This window comes from Ursus arctos, unplaced genomic scaffold, assembly GCF_023065955.2.
Source record: "Ursus arctos isolate Adak ecotype North America unplaced genomic scaffold, UrsArc2.0 scaffold_13, whole genome shotgun sequence".
Taxonomy (NCBI): domain Eukaryota; kingdom Metazoa; phylum Chordata; class Mammalia; order Carnivora; family Ursidae; genus Ursus; species Ursus arctos.
The window spans coordinates 3,842,561-3,863,857 of record NW_026622797.1 but is presented as its reverse complement, the minus strand read 5'-3'; the positions used below and the strand labels follow the sequence as shown (position 1 = coordinate 3,863,857).

General features: G+C 38.6%; 1 protein-coding gene across 2 annotated transcripts in view; it reads right to left on the bottom strand.

Moving 5' to 3' along the window:
* The window catches only part of PDE10A (phosphodiesterase 10A), a 286,912-nt gene that overhangs the window by 12,417 nt on the left and 253,198 nt on the right, over positions 1-21,297 (bottom strand). For both annotated transcript variants that reach the window (XM_026505185.4, XM_057310905.1), the window contains one exon: positions 19,328-19,500. In XM_026505185.4, coding sequence (XP_026360970.2) covers positions 19,328-19,500 — 173 coding nt within the window. The remainder of the gene's footprint in view (positions 1-19,327; positions 19,501-21,297) is intronic.

Sequence of the window (21,297 nt, the reverse complement as noted above, 5' to 3'; positions counted from 1 at the left end):
GGCAGACGGCGTATTAAGAACGCCTATCATCGCTTTGGCAGTTTCGGATATAGTGGCACTCCTGCACACCAACTCCTGTGTATCGCGGGGACCCTGCTTGGTCTGTTACCGTGTCTTGGATGCCGATCACTTGCAAGGCTCTTTGATTTCCCATGCGCCCACTTCCTTTAGGCCGTTTCCCTGATTAAGGGTCACTTCCACAACCTTGCTCTTCTTAAGAGCACGTCTCTATTGGGGCAGACTAAGCAGCTGATGAGAGCCCCGAACAGACGCCGTGTGAAGACCCAAATCACTTGACGCGAGCAGGAAATTCCGTATCTTCTTGATGAGGGAGTTTCCTAAGCACTTTGTGGTTTAAAGGAAGAATATTTCTGGATTTGGGCTTCTAAAAGAACAAGTTTGTTATCTGTTTTTCAACAGGTGAATTCATTAAACAGAAACAACATGAAATAAAACTATGACTCTGTTTCATAAGATTCATAATTATTTCATTGAAATAATTCAATCTCGTTTAATCCATATTCACATCTATATCTCAACATTTACTTCTGTTGGCTAAACATTCTAACAAGCTTTACCTCAAAAAAACTTCTTAATCTCGTAAATCCACAAAACAAGAAATGTTAACAGAACTGGGCACTGTAGGACACAAGGAACCAATTTTCTCCCTGGATGGGACTTCACAGGTAGCATGGTTACAATTAGGGTTAAAAAGATTATGACCCGGTTGTCGTTCAAACTTCAGTGTCAAAATTTCTTAGACAAAACAATTCAACAGTAATTATTTTACTGGTAACCAAAACAGTAGGAATAAATAGGTAAGAAGGTTTTTATTAAATGCCTTTAATAAGTTACTTATCTTTTACTCTTAATGACAAATCAGGTAGGTGGTCATGGTTGTCTGGAAATAGTAATGTAAATTGGAATCATTTTATTTCTTTCCATGAATGCAATGCAGGTCTAACTGGGATAGACGCTTAATTCATCTTGCGTTCTAATAACCAACAGTGAAAGGGACGGCGTGTATGCTAACTAAACTCTAGGTCCGATCTTGTATAACCTAGTCAGCAAAAACAGCACAGAGCCCAAGGCAATGCCTATGTCATAGATGATTCTCTGGTAAGTAATTTCAGGGAGTTTGACCACATCCATTTATTCCAGAGGTTTCTGAATACCTCCATGTATCAGGCACAGCTACAGTAAGGCATCAAGTAACCCTGCTCTTACAGAACTGACATTCTAATATGGACACGCAGAAAATAAAGGTAAAAAATTTCATTGAACAAGCTTGTAAAAATTATTGTAGGAGGGTCAGAACCATGAAGATCGGTGAGAGTCCCAGGAGAGATGAGCAGGTGTGGAAGTCCTAATGTGTCAATAAGAAGCATGGGGTGCTTGAGGACAGCGGCCGGCCTGGCTCCCATGCAGGGGGGAGGCACAGCATGGGGTGCTGCCCGGTCTGGAGACGAGGCGGGAGTCTGCCATTCCAAGTCAGACGGTCAGACAGCGGAGGCTGTGAGCAGAGGAGTGACATGCTCCACGTTGTAGAGAGATCTTGGTGGAGAACGACTTGTGCAATTGTAGGGGCAAGGGAGGATGGGGAGAGGTCACTTAGGAGACCACGGTAGTGCAATGAGAGAGGACAGCAGCATGATTCAGATGGCAGCAGGGGAGACAGGGGCAGGAGGAGGGTGTCAGGTAGAGCCAAAGTGAAGCACAGTGACATCTGCAGGAGTTAAGGTGACAAAGCCCCTCCCCCCTGCTCCCCCTTCTTCTCCCTTCTCCTCAAACCCCATGCATAATCCCAGACCAGGTGGCGGAACTAAAGACTCGGGATCTATCAGGGTGTGCAGACATTCTGACTTCTCACCAGGGCCGTCCTATCTTACAACTCTCCGCCCACATCAGGGATCACAGAATCACAGAACTTTACCAAACGAGAGGAAACCACACAGCATGCAGGATTTCAGGTGGGTTAACTCCCATTATGCACCCCCCCACAAAAGTTCATCAGCCACGGATACGATGTCCTATTGAAAGAAAAGCAGAAACATGCAGCTGGACCAGATGACATGTAAGTAACTTTACAAAAGATTGGAGGTAGAGATATGAAGATTATATATTATATATTTACATATGTGTATACACACACACACATAAGGAATGAATTCTCATATGATTATTATTACAAGTCCTCATTTGTGTCATCATCTGGAATTCAAAAAGACTGAATGACAGGCTAATTCCCACTGAGCTCAAAAAGGAAGATTTCTCTACCCTCACTGTTCACTAGGCTCTGACCTCATTCCAGCCTCCCAAATAATGTGGCCCAGTTTTAAAACACAGTAACGTTACCTACTTCAATCCAAGGTTATCAGCCAGGGTCCTAATGTGAAAGAGACAGCATACCCAGGGGGACGGGAGGATCGACTGATGGGCTGAAGGGAGGCCAAGGACGGAGAGGCACCGAGGGTCGGTGGCAGCAGGCAGGCTCCACCCTGGGCCCGAAGGGGCAAGGATACATAGGTTTCCCCAGAAGCGCTGTGAAGCCAGGGGCCCAGCGGGTGAAGCCAGGGGAGCAAACGTACCAACCCTTTCTCCTCCCACCCTCTCTTGTCAATGCCACCAGTCTCTGAATCTAGACAGAAGCTGGAGGGAGGGAAAGGAAGCTGGGTGACCCAGCCTCTACAGGTCAAAGTGGAAAAATGGTCAGTGGACCTGGAGGCCAAACAGAGGCTACTCAGATGACAGGAGTACCCCAGAGGGGAGAGCGAGAAAGCTGTCATTCACACTGAAAAATATATATGAAACTCAACTTAAATATCAAATTACACCTCTTCATTCATGTATCAATAGAAGAATGGGTTTAAAGTCAAACTTTCTACTAACCTAACAACATCTGTTCCATTAGCGTTTGGGGACCCAGGTTAAAGTGTCTGGACAGTCCAGCACAAAACTGTCACAGAAAACAGAAAAAAGAAAAAGGAAAAGGAAAATAAATCCAGGCCTGCTCATCTTAGAACGCTTGTCCACAAAGAGCTAATTGAAGACCAGGTTTCTATTACGAGGTGGTCTTCATTACAATTGTGGCGGAGATGGGTAAACTAGGGCCAGTGGTTAAGTAAAGAGCAAGCTTTTGGGGTATGTATTAGCGGATGCTTTGTTTAGAAACTACTATCTAGCCTTATTTTAAATCTTCTGTTTCACTACAAAATCCCATCATGCATAATATTTGAAAAGAGACTAGGTTAAATCATTTCCCCCCTTAAATTATCATTTCAATGATCTTGTTTTTAAACTCATCTTCAAAGAATTTTAAATCACAGTATTAAGTAACTTAAAAAAATCATGTTTATGATAACTACTTCTCTGATAATACAAACCACTGTGGCTATTTTTGAAACATTAAGCCAGACTCAGGATTCTCTGAAAATATTTGAACAGCTGCAGAGCCCAAACCATAGAAGAGATGTTAGACTCCCACTGTTGCAAATGACACAAATAATAACAAATAACTCTTTGACATAAGCATAAGCATGGTACAGTGATGAGCTCATAAAGTAAACTTGAAATTCAAGTTCTCAATTTTACAGAATCCTATGTTGTTATTCTTCACAAAATATCAAGAGAAAAATGATTACATGTCAAAGGGGAATCACTCTTGAGCAAATGTGTGTCACAGAGGGATTTGCTAGTAAAAATCAAAATCATTGTATTAGGTTCTAGAATTGGGAGCCCTTACATAGCAACATGCGCTACCGTGTGTAACTTTAAATCAAGTGAGGACATTAGCAATTTCACGTTAGAACTTAGTTTCCCTACATTTCCAGTTCTTCAGATGAAACATAAAACCTACCTAGCAGAATGAGGCCCTCATGCATTTACTGCGGCAGGTAGACAGAAATTCTTAATTTAAATAAAGGATGCACTTCTCTAGACATTAGGTAACTTTATTCTTGCCAAAGTCTGCCACTGATCTCCTCAGATGAGTATCATCTTTTCATGATTTAGTATTAATTCTAGGTATAAAGAGAGAAGCCACTGTCTGTCGTTTATCAACTATGCAACAGAGTAATTATAATTGATAACTACAAAAATTATCACCTAATTTTATCATATATTTAAGTACAGACATTGCAGCAATATCAGATAAATTGATGTATTAGAAGTAAAAAAGAGGTTCTCTAAAAGAGAACAATTCATAATCAAAAAAAGATACTACACTGATAAGCAAAGGTAAAAAGTAAAATAACAGAAACAACAAAATTTATTTAAAAATATATTTCCAGGGGCGCCTGGGTGGCACAGCGGTTAAGCGTCTGCCTTCGGCTCAGGGCGTGATCCTGGCGTTATGGGATCGAGCCCCACATCAGGCTCCTCTGCTATGAGCCTGCCTCTTCCTCTCCCACTCCCCCTGCTTGTGTTCCCTCTCTCGCTGGCTGTCTCTATCTCTGTCGAATAAATAAAAATAAAAATCTTTAATATATCTATATAGATATATATATCTATATCTATATATCTATATCTATATATATCTATATATATCTATATAGATATATTTCCAGCTTATAGACTACCCATTAACTAATAGAAAAAAATAGCTTTGGAGAAGCACCCTTTTGTAAGCAGTCTGCAGAGAGCCCCTGGCTGCTGTGAATACGCACCGGCTAGCAAGGGAGAAACGTGCCCCTTGCACGGCAGCAGTGCTAATGGCCAGGGGAATCAGGGAAGGGGGCAGTTGCTCATGTTTCTTTTGGACAGAGAACTACGTGAGCAAGACAACTAGGAGTGAGACACAAAAGCTAGCGACATTTGGAGTTGAGAGCTGTCCCTTCTGTACAGTGCCCAGCGGAGCTATCTTCTACCACCGAGGTGAACTGTGTCCACAAACTGCAGGCCTTCCGGAGAAACAGGTGATGCCCTCCGGGGAGTGTCAGGAGCAAACGCACGTCCAAGACAAGGATGGCGGGTGGAATGTACACCTAGTCATAGGGAAATGACGTCTGAGTAAACGCGAGCGTAAGAAGGGGCTCTAGAAGATGGAGAGAAGGGTTTGCAACAACAGCCACGAGGGCAGCTCTGAACCTGCAGAAAGTCACCTGAACAACGCCTGCCATCTTGAAGGACAGCATGAAACGGCTCCAAATGTGCGATTTCTTACATACATCGATACAGAGTCCCCACAGAGACGTCTACGGAAGGCCACCAAAGACACGTCGAATGTGCGACTATTTCATGCACTAATAATTCTAAACTGGGTGAAAAGCTTACTCATCACTACGCATATTCTATGGGCTGTTCTATGAGCTCATCAACTCCTAATTCCCTCAGAAAGGAGATGTGATTTCATCTGGTGAGTTAAAGACCATTCTATTTATTTTTTTAATGATTTCATCTAAAGACTTACTGATAGAATGGACATACTCTATCTTGTTTAAGGACAAAACACATGAAAAAAAGATGGTTATCACATAATCATATTTCTGGATGGTATATTTTTGTTTCTCATACTTAAGGTGTAATTTATATAGAATAAAATGCATACATTTGAAGGATAAAGTTCAAGGAGTATGAAATGTATACAGTCTCAAACTACCACACCAGCGAAGACAAGGAGCGTCTTCATCACCCAGAAACCCCTCCTACGCATTTCCCAATCAGTGTCCCTCCGCCGATGCCCACAGCTGCCAGTTCTATCACCATCACTAGAACCATGAACTCATCTGGCCTATTCTAGGGCATCACAGACATGTTTCCATGTACTACGCTATTTTACTCAGCGAAATGTCTGTGTGACCATCCATGTTGTTGCATGAGTCAGCAGTTCCTAACTTTTTAAATAGCAGAACAGAACAGTATTCCATTGAAGAAAAGCCAGAACCTGTCTATCCAGGCACCTGCTGTTGGACATTTGGGTTCCATCCAGTTTAGATATGCTATGAATGAGGCTGCATTAACACTGTGTCCGAGTTTTTGTATGAACAATATGCTTTTACTTCTCTTGAGTAACCTGAGAATGGAGTCACGAAGCAAGCATATCTTTAGCTAGGTAAGAAACTTCCAAAGTTCTTTCCAAAGCAGTTGTACGTTTCATCCTCCCACCAGCAGTATGTTAATATTTTAGTAGCTTCACATCCTCGCCATCACCTGGGTATTGTTGGTCTTTTAAAGTCCAGCCATTCTACTGAACATGTAGTGGTATATTATGGTTTTAATTTGGTTTTCCTTACATCTAAGTATGTTGAGCAAAACTTCATGTTCTTTTTGGCTTTAGGATCTGAAAAAAATCTTTCATTCTAGGGCAACCATTAAAACAAAGTAAAAAAAAAAAAAGAAATATAGATGATATGTTAAGAAAGGAGAGAAAATGGAATCATAAAATAATCAATTAAAGCTACAAAAGGTAGAAAAAGAGTGGAAGGCAAAAATAGGAACAAAAACAACTGCGAAGAATAGAAAAGAGTAACGAGCATGGCATATATTAATGCAACTATATCAATAATCACATCAAATGTTAGTAGTCTAAATAGACCAATTTAAAAAGGTCATCAGAATGGACCAAAGAACAAGACCCAACCCAAATATATGTTGTCTACAAGAAACCCAGTTTAAATATAGAGACACATAGAGATCAAAAGTCAATGAATGGAGAAAGATATCAGGATAACATTATTCACAAGCAAATGGGAACAGCTATATTAATTTCAGACAGGACAGACTTCAGAGCAAAATTATCAGCAGTAAAGAAAACCATTTCATAATAATGAAGGGCTCAGTTCTCCAAGAAGATGTAACAATCCTCAACTTGTCTGTGCCTAACAGTAGAACATCAAAATATGTGAGGCAAAAACTGACAGAACTGCCAAGGAGAAATAGATAAATCCACAATTATAGTTGGAGATTTCAACACCCTTCTATCAGAAATGGGCAGATCCAGACAGCAGAAAATCAGTGAGGACATGTTTGAATTCAATAAGTCCATCAAACTATTGTATATAATTGACATCTGTAGATGACTTAAACTGTCAAAAACACATTCTTTTCAAGCACACGTGGAACATTCACCAAGACAGACCATGTTCCAGGCCACAAAATACACCTTAACAAATTTAAAAGAATAGAAATCATACAGTGCATGCTTTTTAGACAACAATGGAATTAACTAGATAGCAATAACAGAAAGATAGCTGGGAAATCTCCCAAATACCTGTTGATTAAACAAAGCACTTCCAAGTAACATACAGGTCATAGAAGAAATCAAGAAAAATTTTAAAATATTTATGACTAAGTGAAAATGAAAACACAACACAACTTGTGGGAGGTAAGGAAAGCAGTGTTTAGAGGGAAATTTATAACATTAAATGTATACAATAGAAAAGAATAAAGATATAAACTAAAAAATCTAAGCTTCTATTTCAGGAAACTAGAAAAAAAAAAAAAGAGCAAATTAAATCCAAATGGAGAAGAAAAAGAAATAATAAGAATTACAGCAGGGGCGCCCGGGTGGCTCAGTTGGTTAAGCACCTGCCTTCAGCTCAGGTCATGATCCAAGGGTCATGGGATTGAGTCCGTGAGAAGCCTGCTTCTCACTCTCCCTCTGCCTGCCACTCCCCCTGCTTGTGTGCTCTCTCTCTGTCAAAGAAATATGTAAAATCTTAAAAAAAAAAAAAAAAAAAAAGAATTAGAGCAGAAATCAATGAACTTGAAAACAGGAAATCGATAGAGAAAATCTAAATCAAAAGCTGGTTCTCTGAAAAGATCAATAAAAACAATAAGCCTCTCTAGCCTGTCTAACTAAGAAAAAAAGAGAATACAAACAACTAGCATCAGAAGTGAGAGAGAGAATGTCACTACAGATGCCAAGGACATTGAACGGATAATGAAGGAATACTCTTAACAATCCTATGCCCACAAATTTGATAACCTCCATGAAACAGACCAATTTCTTGAATGATACAATCTGTTGAAACAAACAAAAAGAAACAGATAATCCAAATTGGCCTATATCTGTTAATAAGTTGAATCAATAATTAATCATCTTCAGGGGTCACCTGTGTGGCTCAGTCGTTAAGCATCTGCCTTTGGCTAGTCATGATCCCAGGGCCCTGGGATCGAGCCCCGCATTGGGCTCCTTGCTCAGCGGGAAGCCTGCTTCTCCCTCTCCCACTCTCCCTGCTTGTGTTTCCTCTCTCACTGTCTCACTCTCTGTCAAATAAATAAATAAAATATTAAAAAAAATAAAAATTAAAAAAAAAATAATTATCTTCCCAAACAGAAAGTACCAGGCCCAGATGTGTTCAGATGGTGAATCCTACCAAACATTTAAGGAAGAAATTATACCAATTCTCTATAATCTCTTTTAGAGGACAGAAGCAGAGGAAACACTTCCTCTCATCCCACGAGGCCAGCATTACCCTGATACCAAAACTGTGCAAAGACATTCCAAGAAAACTACAGACTCATACCTCTCATAGCATAAATGCAAAAATCTTCAATAAAATATTAGCAAATCTAATATAAAACTGTATAAAAAGAATTATACATGTCCAATTATGATTTATTCCAGGTATATAAGTCAAGTTCAGTACTAAAAAGTCAGTTAGTGTAACCCATCGTATCAAGAGACTAAAAAAAAAAATCACATTATCCTGTCAGTAGATGCAATAAAAGCATTTGACAAAATCCAACAGTCACTCATGATAAAAGCTTTCAGTGAACTAGGCATGGGGGAGCGTCCTCACCTTGATAAATATCTACAAAACCCTATTGCTAACACCATACTTAATGATGGGAAACTCAGAGCTTTCCCACTAAGATTAGGAAAAAGGCAAGGATGTTCTCCTTCATCACTCCTTTTCAACACTACTTACTGGAAGTCCTCGTTAATGCAATAAGACAAGAAAAAGAAATAAATGGTATACTGATTTCAAAAGAAATAAAACTGTTCACACATAGCATGACTGTCAATGTAGACAGTTTGAAAGAACCAATAAAAATGCTTCTGGAACTAATAAATTTTTATAGCAAGGTCACAGATACAAAGTCAACATACTAAAGGCAGTCATTTCCTATATACCAGCAATGAACAAGTGAAATTTGAAATTAAAAACAAATTACTATTTACATGAGAATCCCCCCTCCCCAGAATGAAATATGTGTTTATAGGAAGAGGCAAAAGACCCAGCATAGCCAACAGAATACTGAAGGAGAAGAATGAAGTTGGAGGACTGACACTACCTGACTCCAAGATTTACTATAAAGTTACAGTAATCAAGATAGTGAGGTAGTGTAGAAAGAATAGACAGACATATCAATGGAACAGAACAGAGCCCAAAATAGACCCACATAAATATAGGTAAATCAACTGTGACAGAGGCAAAAGCAATACAATGGAACAAAGATGGGTCTTTTCAACAAAGGGTGCTGGAACAACTGGACATCCACATATTAAAAAAAAAAAAAAGAATCTATACACAGACCTTAAACTCTTCCCCCAAAATTGACTCAAAATGGATCACAGACCTAAATGTAAAATACCAACTTAAAATACTCCTGCATATGGATAACAAAGAATAATCTGTTACTATCCTGAAGCTCTCCTCATCTGCTGGCATTACACTTTATAAACACTCGGTACTCAGTGTTAGCATACAGATGGAAAGGCTGATGTGCCTGAAAGTACTGAATGCTTGGCCCGTAAGCACAGGGTGATGGTTGAGTTCTCCCAGCTTCTGACTCTTGGTATGATGCATAAGCCCCTGGCCAAGCCTCAACCCTCCACGAGGCATCAATTGACCTCCTGAAGTCTATGGTAGAGCCTGTTTTCCTTCTTGCCGTCCCCTCCCCCCATTGGTCTGGGACTTCCTAAATGCCACCTGTCCCTTTCTGCTGCAAAAGGTGTTTGCTCCAGCCTATAAAGAGTGGGAGTGGAAAAGTATTCAGTTCTAGGCATGTCTACAAATTCTTCACCTTCCCAATAGCCCGGCCGGTTTCTTCTTACCAGGACACAGTGAGTCTCATTCTCAGAATCTTTGAGTCTGGCTAGCTGAAGGGGCACAGACCAGCTCTGATGATGTCCTCACTGAAAAGGCAGACAACTATGGGATTGCAAGGGTCCAAGAAATGGAAAAGAAGGATGATGGCCTTTTCTGGTGAAGCTCAAAGGCTCCCACCCTGTATACAGGCCTATATGCCTACATGTGCCCAGCTTGAGTCAGGACACAGAGCTCACCCTGTCCTGCTGGTTTGGGTATTAGTTCATGGCAGCTCTGATTACAAACAGGATCAAATCATGCAGAGTTTCTGGTTTTATGTAATGCTATTGTGAAAATAAGCTGGACTCTCTTAACTTCCCTTCTCCATGATACCTTGCATAAGTCATGGCTGGAGAATATCACTATACCCCACCATACTGAGAAGCTAAAAGGTGAGATTCCTGGGGTTTGTTTTCCCAGCAATGAACCCAAGTCCTTCCTGCAGGACTGTTATTCCTGATCCAAGGTTAGAAGATCAGGAGACCATGACCTGGTAGATGTCTCCTTACCTAATCACTCCCCATTCAAGAGGGAAGACAGGTGTCTGTGCAAATTTACCTGGATGGGGATGAGAGAGGACAAGGAGGCCAAACAGGCACAGAGTGGGGCTGCCCCCTACCCAGGAAGGCCCAGTGAAGTCTTTAGGCCTGGCCAGGATCTTCCATCCCCAAAGTCAAGTCTATCTGCCTCCAGGGGCAGTTGCGCAATTTTGATTGCAGAAGACACAAAATCACGTAGGCCTCTGTATTAGTTTGCTAGCGCTGCTGTAACAAAGTACCACAAGTTTCGTGGCTTAAACAGAAATTTATTGTCTCACGGTTCTGGAGGCCGGAAGGCTGAAATCAAGGTGTCGGCAAGGTTGGTTCCTACCGAACACCATGAGGCCTCGCTTCTTGGCTTGCAGATGGCCATCTTCTCCCTGTGTCTTCACACGGTCTTCCACCTGTCATGCTGCATCTAAATTTCTTCTTCTAAAGATATCAGTCATACAGGATTAGGACCCACCCATATAGTCTCATTTTATCTAATTACTCTTTCAAGGCTATCTCTCCAAAAACTGGGAAGTAGGATTTCAACACAGGAATTTTTTAGGGGATGCAATTCAAACCATAACAGTTCCTAGAACACAATTTTATTTTGAGGATATTCATGGCCCAGAGCTAAGCTGGGCCAATGCAGATAGCTGTTCCTTTCCCAATCTCTCTCCACAACCTTTCCACTCCGTCAGATGAAGTCAAACACCCCTTTGCGTCCTTACAGAACTTGCCACAGCTATAATTAAACTGTGCATTGTGAAGTTATTTCACTGACGTGTCAATCTCCCCATTAGACTGGAAGCATCGGGTGGTAGCAGGGCAAGTGGCTGTCTTGTACTTTGTTGCACATCCCACACCTGGCCCAGGCTCGGCTTGTAACAATCCGTAGTCGTGGAGCTGTGGGTCTCTGTGTGCTTCTGCTCACTTCTCTGACTCCTCGCTGGCCAATCCCTCAGGAGCCTCTGGTCCAAAGTACTCACATTTCAGAGAGACATTCCATACACTGTATTTCACTTTATATCATTTGTATTAACATTTAACCTCCTTTAAGGTCATTCACATTTTAATTTAAAATGTAAAAGGTAAATCCTTCATGTAATTTTTACTGTCTTATTATTGAGTTGTTAAGAGTTATGGAAGACCTAAATACAGAGAATATTTTTCACATTGCGTGGCTTTTCACTTCCTTAAAGGTTGAAGATTATAAGTTCTTAATGTGATAAGGTCCAATCTATTATTTGTTTGTTTGAAGGTTAGTGCTTCCATTTTGCTTCTGCCAGCTTCACTAAGACTGATAAACGAGACTTGTACATATTTAGGTGGTACGATGTGATGATTTCATACACATATACACTGTGAAATGATTACGACAACCAAATTAACACATCCATCAGATCATATAGTTACTTTTTGTATGTGTGTATGATAAGAACACTTACGATCTAGTCCCTTAGCAAACTGCAAGGATAATATACACTATAATTAACTATAATTGTCATGCTATCCACTAGATTCCCAGACCTTATTCATCTTACAACTGAATTCATGTAGCCTTTGACCAACATCTCTGAAAGTTAGTGCTTTCTGTGTGCTACGGAATCTCTGCCTACCCAAGATCATGAAGACTGTATCCTATGTTTTACTCTAGAAATTTTTACAATTTTACCTTTTACATTTAGGTCTATCATCCAACGGAAACCTCAGTAATTCAAGGAGCCATGTGTTGAAAAGACTATCCTATCCATTCCTCCATTGAGTTTTCTTGACACCTTGGTTGAAAATCAACAGGCTACATAGTGTGTCTCCTGCAATCTGTTCACCCTCACACCAATACACACTGTCTTAATTACTGGTACTTTATAGTAAACCTTGAAATCAGGTAGTGTTAAGTCCTCCAGTTGGGCTTTTGTTTGACAGAATTATTTTGACTATTTTATTTTTAAAATTTTATTTATTTAAGAGAGTGAGCGAGGGAGCACAAGCAGGGGGAGCAGAAGAAGGAGAGGGAGAAGCAGGCTCCCTGCTAAGCAGGGAGACCAATGTGGGGCTTGATCCTAGGACCCCAAGATCATGACCCTAGCTGAAGGCTGACACCCAACTGACTGAGCCACCTAGGTGCCCCTTGTTTTGACTGTTTTAGATCTCTTTTATCTCTATATAACTCTGAGGTTAGCTTGTCAATGTCTACAAAGAAGCCTGCTAAGGTTTCAATTGGGATTACACATTTGGAGGAATATTTGCGGAGAATCGATATCTTAGCAATGCTGATTTTTGCCATTCATAATCACGACATATCACTCTATTCATATGTTTCACATTTTTAGTACAGAGACTTATATATCATGTTAAATATCATGTTAAACTTATATATCATATTCAAGTATGTTTTAAAAAATGACACAGCAAGTAAAATTGCTTTATTCAATTTCAAAGTTATTCATATATGAAAATAAATGATTTTTTAAAATATTGATCACGTATCCTATAAATTTGCTAAATTCACTTTTTAAGTCTAGCAGACTTTTTGGAGATTTCTTAGGATTTTTTTTTAGTAGATGGCACGTCATTTAAAAATAAGGACAGATTTACTTTTTCAACTCTTATGCTTTTTCCTTCTTTCTCAATGTGATGCACTGGCTAGGGCTTCCAGCTCAAAGTAGATTAGAAGTGGTCATTGTGGGCATCCTTCATTTGCTTCTAGACTTGGAGGGGAAGATCTTAATATATCACCTATCATCATAATGGCTACAGAGTTTTCAAAGATGCTCTCTAAGAAATTAAAGAAGTCTTGTATTCCTAGTTTGCTCAGATATCTTCCCCCATCAAGAGACGTTTTCGTCAAAAGCTTTTTCTGTATCTTTTGAAATGATCACATAGTGTTCCTTCTTTATTCTATTCCTGTGAATTAATTAGCAAATGCTATTCCTGAGATAAAATCCACTTGTTATGCTTTATTATGTTTTTTATATGTGATTGAATTTGTTATACTTAGTTATAATTAATTTTGCATCTATGTCCATGAGGAATATTGATTGATCTTTAATTTACTACTTTTGTAAGGTATCTGTCAGATGCTGGTATCAAGATTATGCAGGCTTCATGAAATAAGGTGGTAAGTGGTTCTGATTCCCATTTTCAGAAACATTTTGTGTAAGATCGATAGTATTTCTTCTATAAATATTTGATAGAATTCACAAGTGAAACCAAGAGAGAGCCACAGTGATGGTGGTCCCCAAATCTACATTCATATTCCCCTCACACCCTTGGTGACCCAAGGACCAAGGTCAAAACAGAAACAGAACCACCCTAAAAATGCTTAGAGGCACATATTCCCTTATGTGCAGGGTGATCCATGAGAAATTTAACAGGCCACCAGGATAAAGGTCAGTTAGTTATTTTTAGAGAAAGGTAACATAATCCAGAAAGATGACAGAGCATATTATCCACAATGTAATATATAAATAAAATAAAGAAATAGAAAAATGTATTCCATGATCCAGAGGAAAAAACACTCAACTAAACAGATTCACAGAAAACTCAGATGGTGGAAATGTGGACAAGAATTTTTAAATAACTGATGTGTCAAAGAATCTTCAGAAAAAATATATATTTGAATACAAAGAGTGAAGCGATAGAGAATTTTAAGAGAGTCATAAAAGCTATAAAAATGAACCAAAAATAAATCTCAGAACTGAAAAACACACTACATAAAATAAAATACATCACTGGATGGAGTTAACAACAGACTGGGAAGAACACTGGGATTAAAGACACAGGATAGCCACTTGCCCAAACTGAGGTACAGGGAAGAAAAAGACTGAAAAAAACAATACAGAGCTTTCACAGCCGATAGGCGGCATTAAGTAATCTATCACGTTTGTGTAGCTGGAGCTGAAGAAGAAGAGTAACAAGTGAGACAGAAAAAAATATTTGAAGAAAAATAATGGTGGCAACTGTTCTACATTTCACTGAAATCAGCAGCCCATAGTCCCAGAAACCTCAGAGGAAGGACCTCAAGCAGGATCCACAACCAGAAGACCACTCTTAGGCACATTACAGACAAAGAGCTAGAAACCAAAGAGAGAGAGAAAATATTCAGAGCAGCCAGAATAAAAAGACATGTTATATACAGAATAACAATAGGAATGACCACTGACTCCGGAACTGCTCGAATGAATGTGAAGCACTGGAATGGTATATATGTGAGAAAATACAAGAGATTATTTTTCTCTTAAAAAAATTCTTTGGTAACCAATTGACTATTTAATTTTTAAATATTCACAACCTATAGGATATAGAACAAATTTATCGGTATCATACTTAACAAGAGCATAAAAGACAAAAAGGGGTATAAATGGACTGGTTTTTAAGGTTTTTACATTGTATGGAAATAGAATGATATTAACTCAAAGCAAATGATAAACGTGAAGACTGTAAACTCAAGAGCAACCACCTAAAATAGAAAGAGGTGTAACAATGGAAGACAGTAGGAGATACAGAACAAAGTGCTGAAGGAAACACCCAATTACCTCAGATGAAGGCAGGAAAGGAGGGACAAAGAACAAGGGGTCAAGAGAACACAAGTAAGATAATGAGACAACCAATCAAATATAGTAACATTAAAAGGGAACAGACTGAACAGTCCATTAGGAAGTTAGTGATTTCAGGTTTCAACTACTGCTGGTTACAAGACCCACTCTAAATATAAAGACACAGAATGACAGTAAAGGACTGGAAACAATGTGACATGTCACTAGTGAGCATAAAGAACCTGGTGTGGCTATTAACACAGAAAACTTTAAAGACAGAAGTATTACAGACAAAAAAAGAGGATTAATTTCACATTGATAAGATGGTAAATCATGGAGAAGATATAACAAATATAAATGTGTAAGCATCTAATAAAGTTTCTAAACACATCAAGAAAATTAAAAAAATATTTATACTGGAAACTGTATTTCCAATTAAAAATGGAGAAAAATATACTCACAAGTGATAAAATCTGTAAAACGACTATATACTTTTACCAAGAAAGCGACAGGACCTGTGTAGACAAACTATAAAATCTTGTCAGGATTAAAGACTCATGCCAATGCCTTTGAAGACAATATACTTCCATTTTCAAGTGAAGAAATAAGCAGAGCTACAATCAAAGTGCCAGTGTGGCTATGTTTAACTGACAGCAGAGTATTTTTTTCTTTTTTAAGTATTCATGATGAGGGGCAGAAAAGTCATGATGTCTACAATTTACATTCAAGTGGCACACTGAAAAAAGAAAGGCAGAAATACATGGGAAGATGTTAACAATTCTTGAGAGCAGGTAGTGGTGTAAGTTGTACATCTCAATATGTAAGTTCTAAAATTGTTGTAAGTTTGAAAATTTTTTAATAAAAAATATTTTAAAATGCATTTATTAAGTAACAATTTCCATAAAATTTTTGAAAGGTAAATGAAAGATGAAGGTTATCTTACCAGGTATGTATGATAAATTTCAACACAGTTACAGTAATCAAAACAGTATGACCACAGTCGAGGATTAGTTAATTAGCATTTAAATAGCTTAAGGAACCCAAACAATTATCCAAGTTTATATGAAAACTTCAAGCAGTGGAAAAAATGGATTATTAATTAAATGGCATTGATTCAACCCACCAGGAATAAATTAAAGATGTAACTCCAGAAGAACTAAGATCTAACTATGAAAATCAAAACTATAAAAATACACAGAATGAATTTGAAGTACTATTTATATTACTGTGAGGACAGGGGAGGTCATCTTAAGCAAGACAGCCAGATTTGATAAAAACAAGTAAGAGATCTGACCTCATGAAATTAAATTTCTTTATAGTCAAAAGAAAATCTGAATAAAGTTTTGCAAATCACCTGAAGAAAATATTTGTAACACATAACAGAGAAACTTTTAGTACTCTTAATAAAATATACAATACAAACTGATTTATAAAAAAAAGTAAACAATTCAACAAAAAATATGCGAAAGCTCTGAACAGGCATACACCTAGAAGTCGGAACAATGACTAGTTAACAAACATGAAGCCGTCCGTAAAGCGGGCAGCTATCAGAAAACGGCACATTTAACGAGCAACAGTTTTCACCTGCATGTCAGGAGGAGTGTGAATTTCCACAATCCTTTTAGAAAATTTACTGTGTTTATATGTTTATAAATTTCTAGCATCATGCAGTACACAGTATATATTTTTAGAGGACCAGTAGGTAAGACTAAATAAGCAAAGTTATTGCAGCTTTATTTATACTGCAAAATTCTAGAAATATCTTACCATCAGGGGAGAGCTTTAACAAGCTTTTATATAGTATGGGGTATATACTACTCCATACTACAAGATGTTATATAACTCTTAGAAAAAAGGAATGCATCTGGTATAATCACATTTTTATTTAAAAAAGAGGACACTATATTTGTGTATATATATTGTGTACACACACACACACAGACACACACCCCAACACAGAGCTTTGAATAAACACAGAAAAGTGTATAGGATGATAGTATACTCAACAGATTGCTGGCATGGAGTGCAGAACAGAATATTCTTCTTCTTGTATACACTTCTGCATTCTTTGAATTAAGACAAACATGCATTATCTTTAAAATTATTAACTGTCCAAAAATTAATTAATCATCCATAATGAAGACAGTATATACCACTAATACACACACATATATGCATTAAGCACCACATACACTATTTGAAATTAGATTCTTAAATTTTCTATCTTAAAATTATTATTATTGTAATCATTTTGCTAAAAAATATATGCAAGAAACATGATACTAATTACATGACTCTTACTTAAAACCTACTATATATATATATATAGGCACATGGGTTTCAGCAAGCCAAAGGCTACTTTCATCCAGGGTATATTTTCTCAATCTTATAACTGCCATAAGAAAGAGAACTGTAAGCAAACACCTGTTTCTACAAGAACTACACACAAAACCTGCTGCAGGCACAGACATATGACGATTGTAAGTCATGGGCATCCCATGGGCTACAGAAAGAGGAAGGTGTGCTAGGAAGAACCCTTGTGGCCCTTCACGACACTGACCCGTTCCATGATCCTGGGAGGCCCTGGCAATGTGTTCAGACCACCCTAGGTGAAAATAAGGTAGCTCTGTTTTCCTTAAACAGGGTTTCCAAAATTGTATAAGTTTCAGGCTCTGCAAAATCTGGACCTGCCCCTGTTTGAATATAAACTGAATCACACACAACAGTAGCTTAATCAAAGGAACGGATACCATTATATTATATGTATGTAATGTTCTTCAAGAGGCAAACTTTATTACATATCTGTAGTCATTTGTAATCCTAAGGTTTTGTGTTTGTGGTACCTGAGTGAATTGCTTCTAAAAACTTGAAAACAGACTCTTCTAAAAAGAAATGTTATGATCTGTACTTAATGGATCATGGAGGAAGAATGCAAAGCACCTGAACAAGAGAGTATCGCCCCAAGTTCAGCAAGACTAGAAGAGGCCAGTAAACGAATGTTCACAAATCTAAAGATAAAGATGGCATCACTTAAGACGGGCTTGGTCAGATGTGGAAACAGCAAAGGGAAAGTCCTAGTAAAAGCTGGTGGTCACACCTACAAACTGACAAAAGGAATAGGCAGGTTAGCCAATGGACTGAGCTCTAATACATAGATGGCGGACAGATTCACAGTGAACACACCTGATATATTTCTTTTTTTTTTTTTTTAAAGATTTTATTTATTTATTTGACAGGGAGAGACAGACAGAGAGGGAACACAAGCAGGGGGAGTGGGAGAGGAGGAAGTAGGCTCCCAGCGGAAGAGCCTGATGTGGGGCTCGATCCCAGAACACCGGGATCACACCCTGAGCCGAAGGCAGATGCTCAGCGACTGAGCCACCCAGGCGCCCCACACCTGATATAGACATGCCTTCCCAGAAAAGATAAAGCGATGATGCATTGGAACACCTACGTAATCTAATTCTCCTTGTTCTGACTCCATGTCCATGAAACAAACTTTTGGTTGTCACTTGTTTTCCTAAATGATCTGACCACACTGAATGTCAATACTCTGACGCTTGTAACTAGAATCTACGTTCGTAGGTGAATAAAATGGAATTCAGTTTTATCCATCTATCATGTTAGCTTGGTCAATAAGATCTGGATTCTGAAAAATGAACTGATCTTCATCTGCTTTTGATTCTGTGGAGCCAATTACCAAATCCTGGCCTGAAATGAACTCAAGGACGGGCTTCTCGGAAAATGACATCTCCTTAAAAGTACCCATTCCTGGGGTACCAGGTGGCTCAGACAGTTATGGGTCCACCTTCGGCTCAGGTCATGATCTCCAGGTCCTAGGATCGAGTCCCATGTCGGGCTCCCAGCTCAGTGGGGAGTCTGTTTCTCCCTCTGCCCCTTCCCCTCCTTGTGCTCTGTCTCTCTCTCTCTCAAAAGGATAAATAAAATCTTAAAAAAAAAAAGTACCCATTCCTGTGTGAGCAGTTTAAATTGCAATTCATATTTTAATTAATATATACCCATAATTGACTCTCAGTAATTTTGTCAAATAAGGAAATATGCAAAGCAAATATAAATACAGTACACGTAAACCAAAAAGAAAACACAAATATTTTTACATTTTTTCTTTCAAATATAAATTTATGCTAAATTACATTTCTGTTTGTAAGTATAAGTTTATTCCAGATAATATTTCCTAAGCTTCTAGACTTTTAAAAATGATTTTTACCTATGTGATTGATTATTAAGGTTTAGCGATCCAGTCTGGTACATCTCTTCCAACTGTTTCCTGTTTCCAAAGTATAAAGCAAGGTCTGTGGCAATGATGGCTTTGCGGATGATCTCAAGCACCTGTTCGTACTCACTGGAGCTCAGGGTGGAGAAGATATTGTGCCCTTCCAACTACAGAAAAAACACAAATAAACACCACCAATAACAAGCACAAGCTCTAATCTTATGACATTTGCAGGTACCTGAAACAATACAGTCAGTCAGTGGCATTTGGCACACAAATGACAGGTTTGGGGGAAACAAAAGAATCGTTTGTAACGATTAATGGAAATTAACGTCCCAGTTTCTCTTTAAGCTACAACAGTGAAGCTACCACTTAAATGATCTATCTCCTACGGTGGCATCATTTGCTACCACAAAATCCCAGGTATTTAAATACATAGCTAATTTTTGGATATTTCCAGGAAGCAATTGAAGGACTAGAAAATGTAAAATATTTAAGACATTTCTTCTTAAACTAATTTAAAACTTTGGTAATTTTTATATTAGACTGGATATTAATGGGTTAAAAAATCATGGATATCTTTGTCCACTTCAACAAGTCTAATGAATGAAACTACTTTCTCCATGTCATAGAAGAAAATGTCCCACAACCTCAAAATAAAATTTAGTCAGGCATATTACAATTGCCCCCTACAGGTAACAACCCTTTTCCATAAAACGCAAATCGCTGAGGTGCAAACACCGTAGGGCCATACTCTCTCCTTCTGTCCTCATGGGACGGGGGACAGCAGACCATCACCCTGGACAAGACCAGAGCACTGGGCATTTGAACTCTGTTACCTCAGAATTATTCTTCTGCATATGAATCTGTTAAATCTTTTTACAATAACTGAGACTCTAAGTCTTTATTTGTAACCGAGATAAAAATGGGTCGTTCTTGTTCAAACAAAAAAGACTGATATAATAAAAACGTATTCAATCTGTGGGCTCATGAATTATTGTAAAATTATTCATTATTAGTCAACACAGTCCTACTGTAATTGATTGTTTTCACTTGCTCTAATCTATATTTACTGGCTGATAAAATACATTAAAAACCTGAAATTATTAAAATATACTTTTTTTTTAAACAAAATCAGACCTCTCGCTAAGACACTGCCTCCTTCCTAGTACTCTGAAATAAGGCTGTACACACACATTTGTTTTCAATCACCAGAATCTTTATTACCGACTCTTAAACCTTTATAAATATTTAAATTATCCTATGATAAACTCAGCAAATGGAGTTAGTTCTAGTTGGTTATTTTCCTGACAATAGTAACAGGAAGGCCTTCTATTTGTAGGACGCTCTAAATTCACAAAACATTTTCCAAACACCTGATTTCACTTCCGAATTATAAAATTTGAATAACTCTTTGATGTCTAATTGAAATGAAGTTACTTGCTGAAGCATCAACAAGATTTTTCTTTGAAGAGCAAGCGCAGAGCTGATATAAACTGGTCATTTCGGTCATTTTTAGTAATGCAAGCTCATTTGAAGCAGCTTTCATGAATACAATAGGGCCAAAGGGTAGACGTGATGACAGACTTGAACTCAACACAAGGAAGAACCCCCTGAAGTTCAGCTACCATGGCGACAGAATGGGGACGACGCAGGAGCTGCTGTTCTGGGGGGGGGGGGAGGTGTCAAGCACAGGCCGGTTAGTAACTGAGGGGACAAGGGGAGGGGATTCAAGCTCTGGGAAGGTGGCTGAACTCAAACTCTCCAAAATTTTAGTGCAGGAAGATAAAAGAACTCTTTTTCTCTGACTCCTGCTACGAAATCCTAACTCAAGTAAAGCAGCAGCATCCGTTTCAACACTTAATGCCTTGTCACCTACGCTCCCAAATCATAAACACGTTTCACACTGGTAGGTCCGCTGGTACTCACACACACATCGGCCATCGGCACATCGTCTGGAGAGC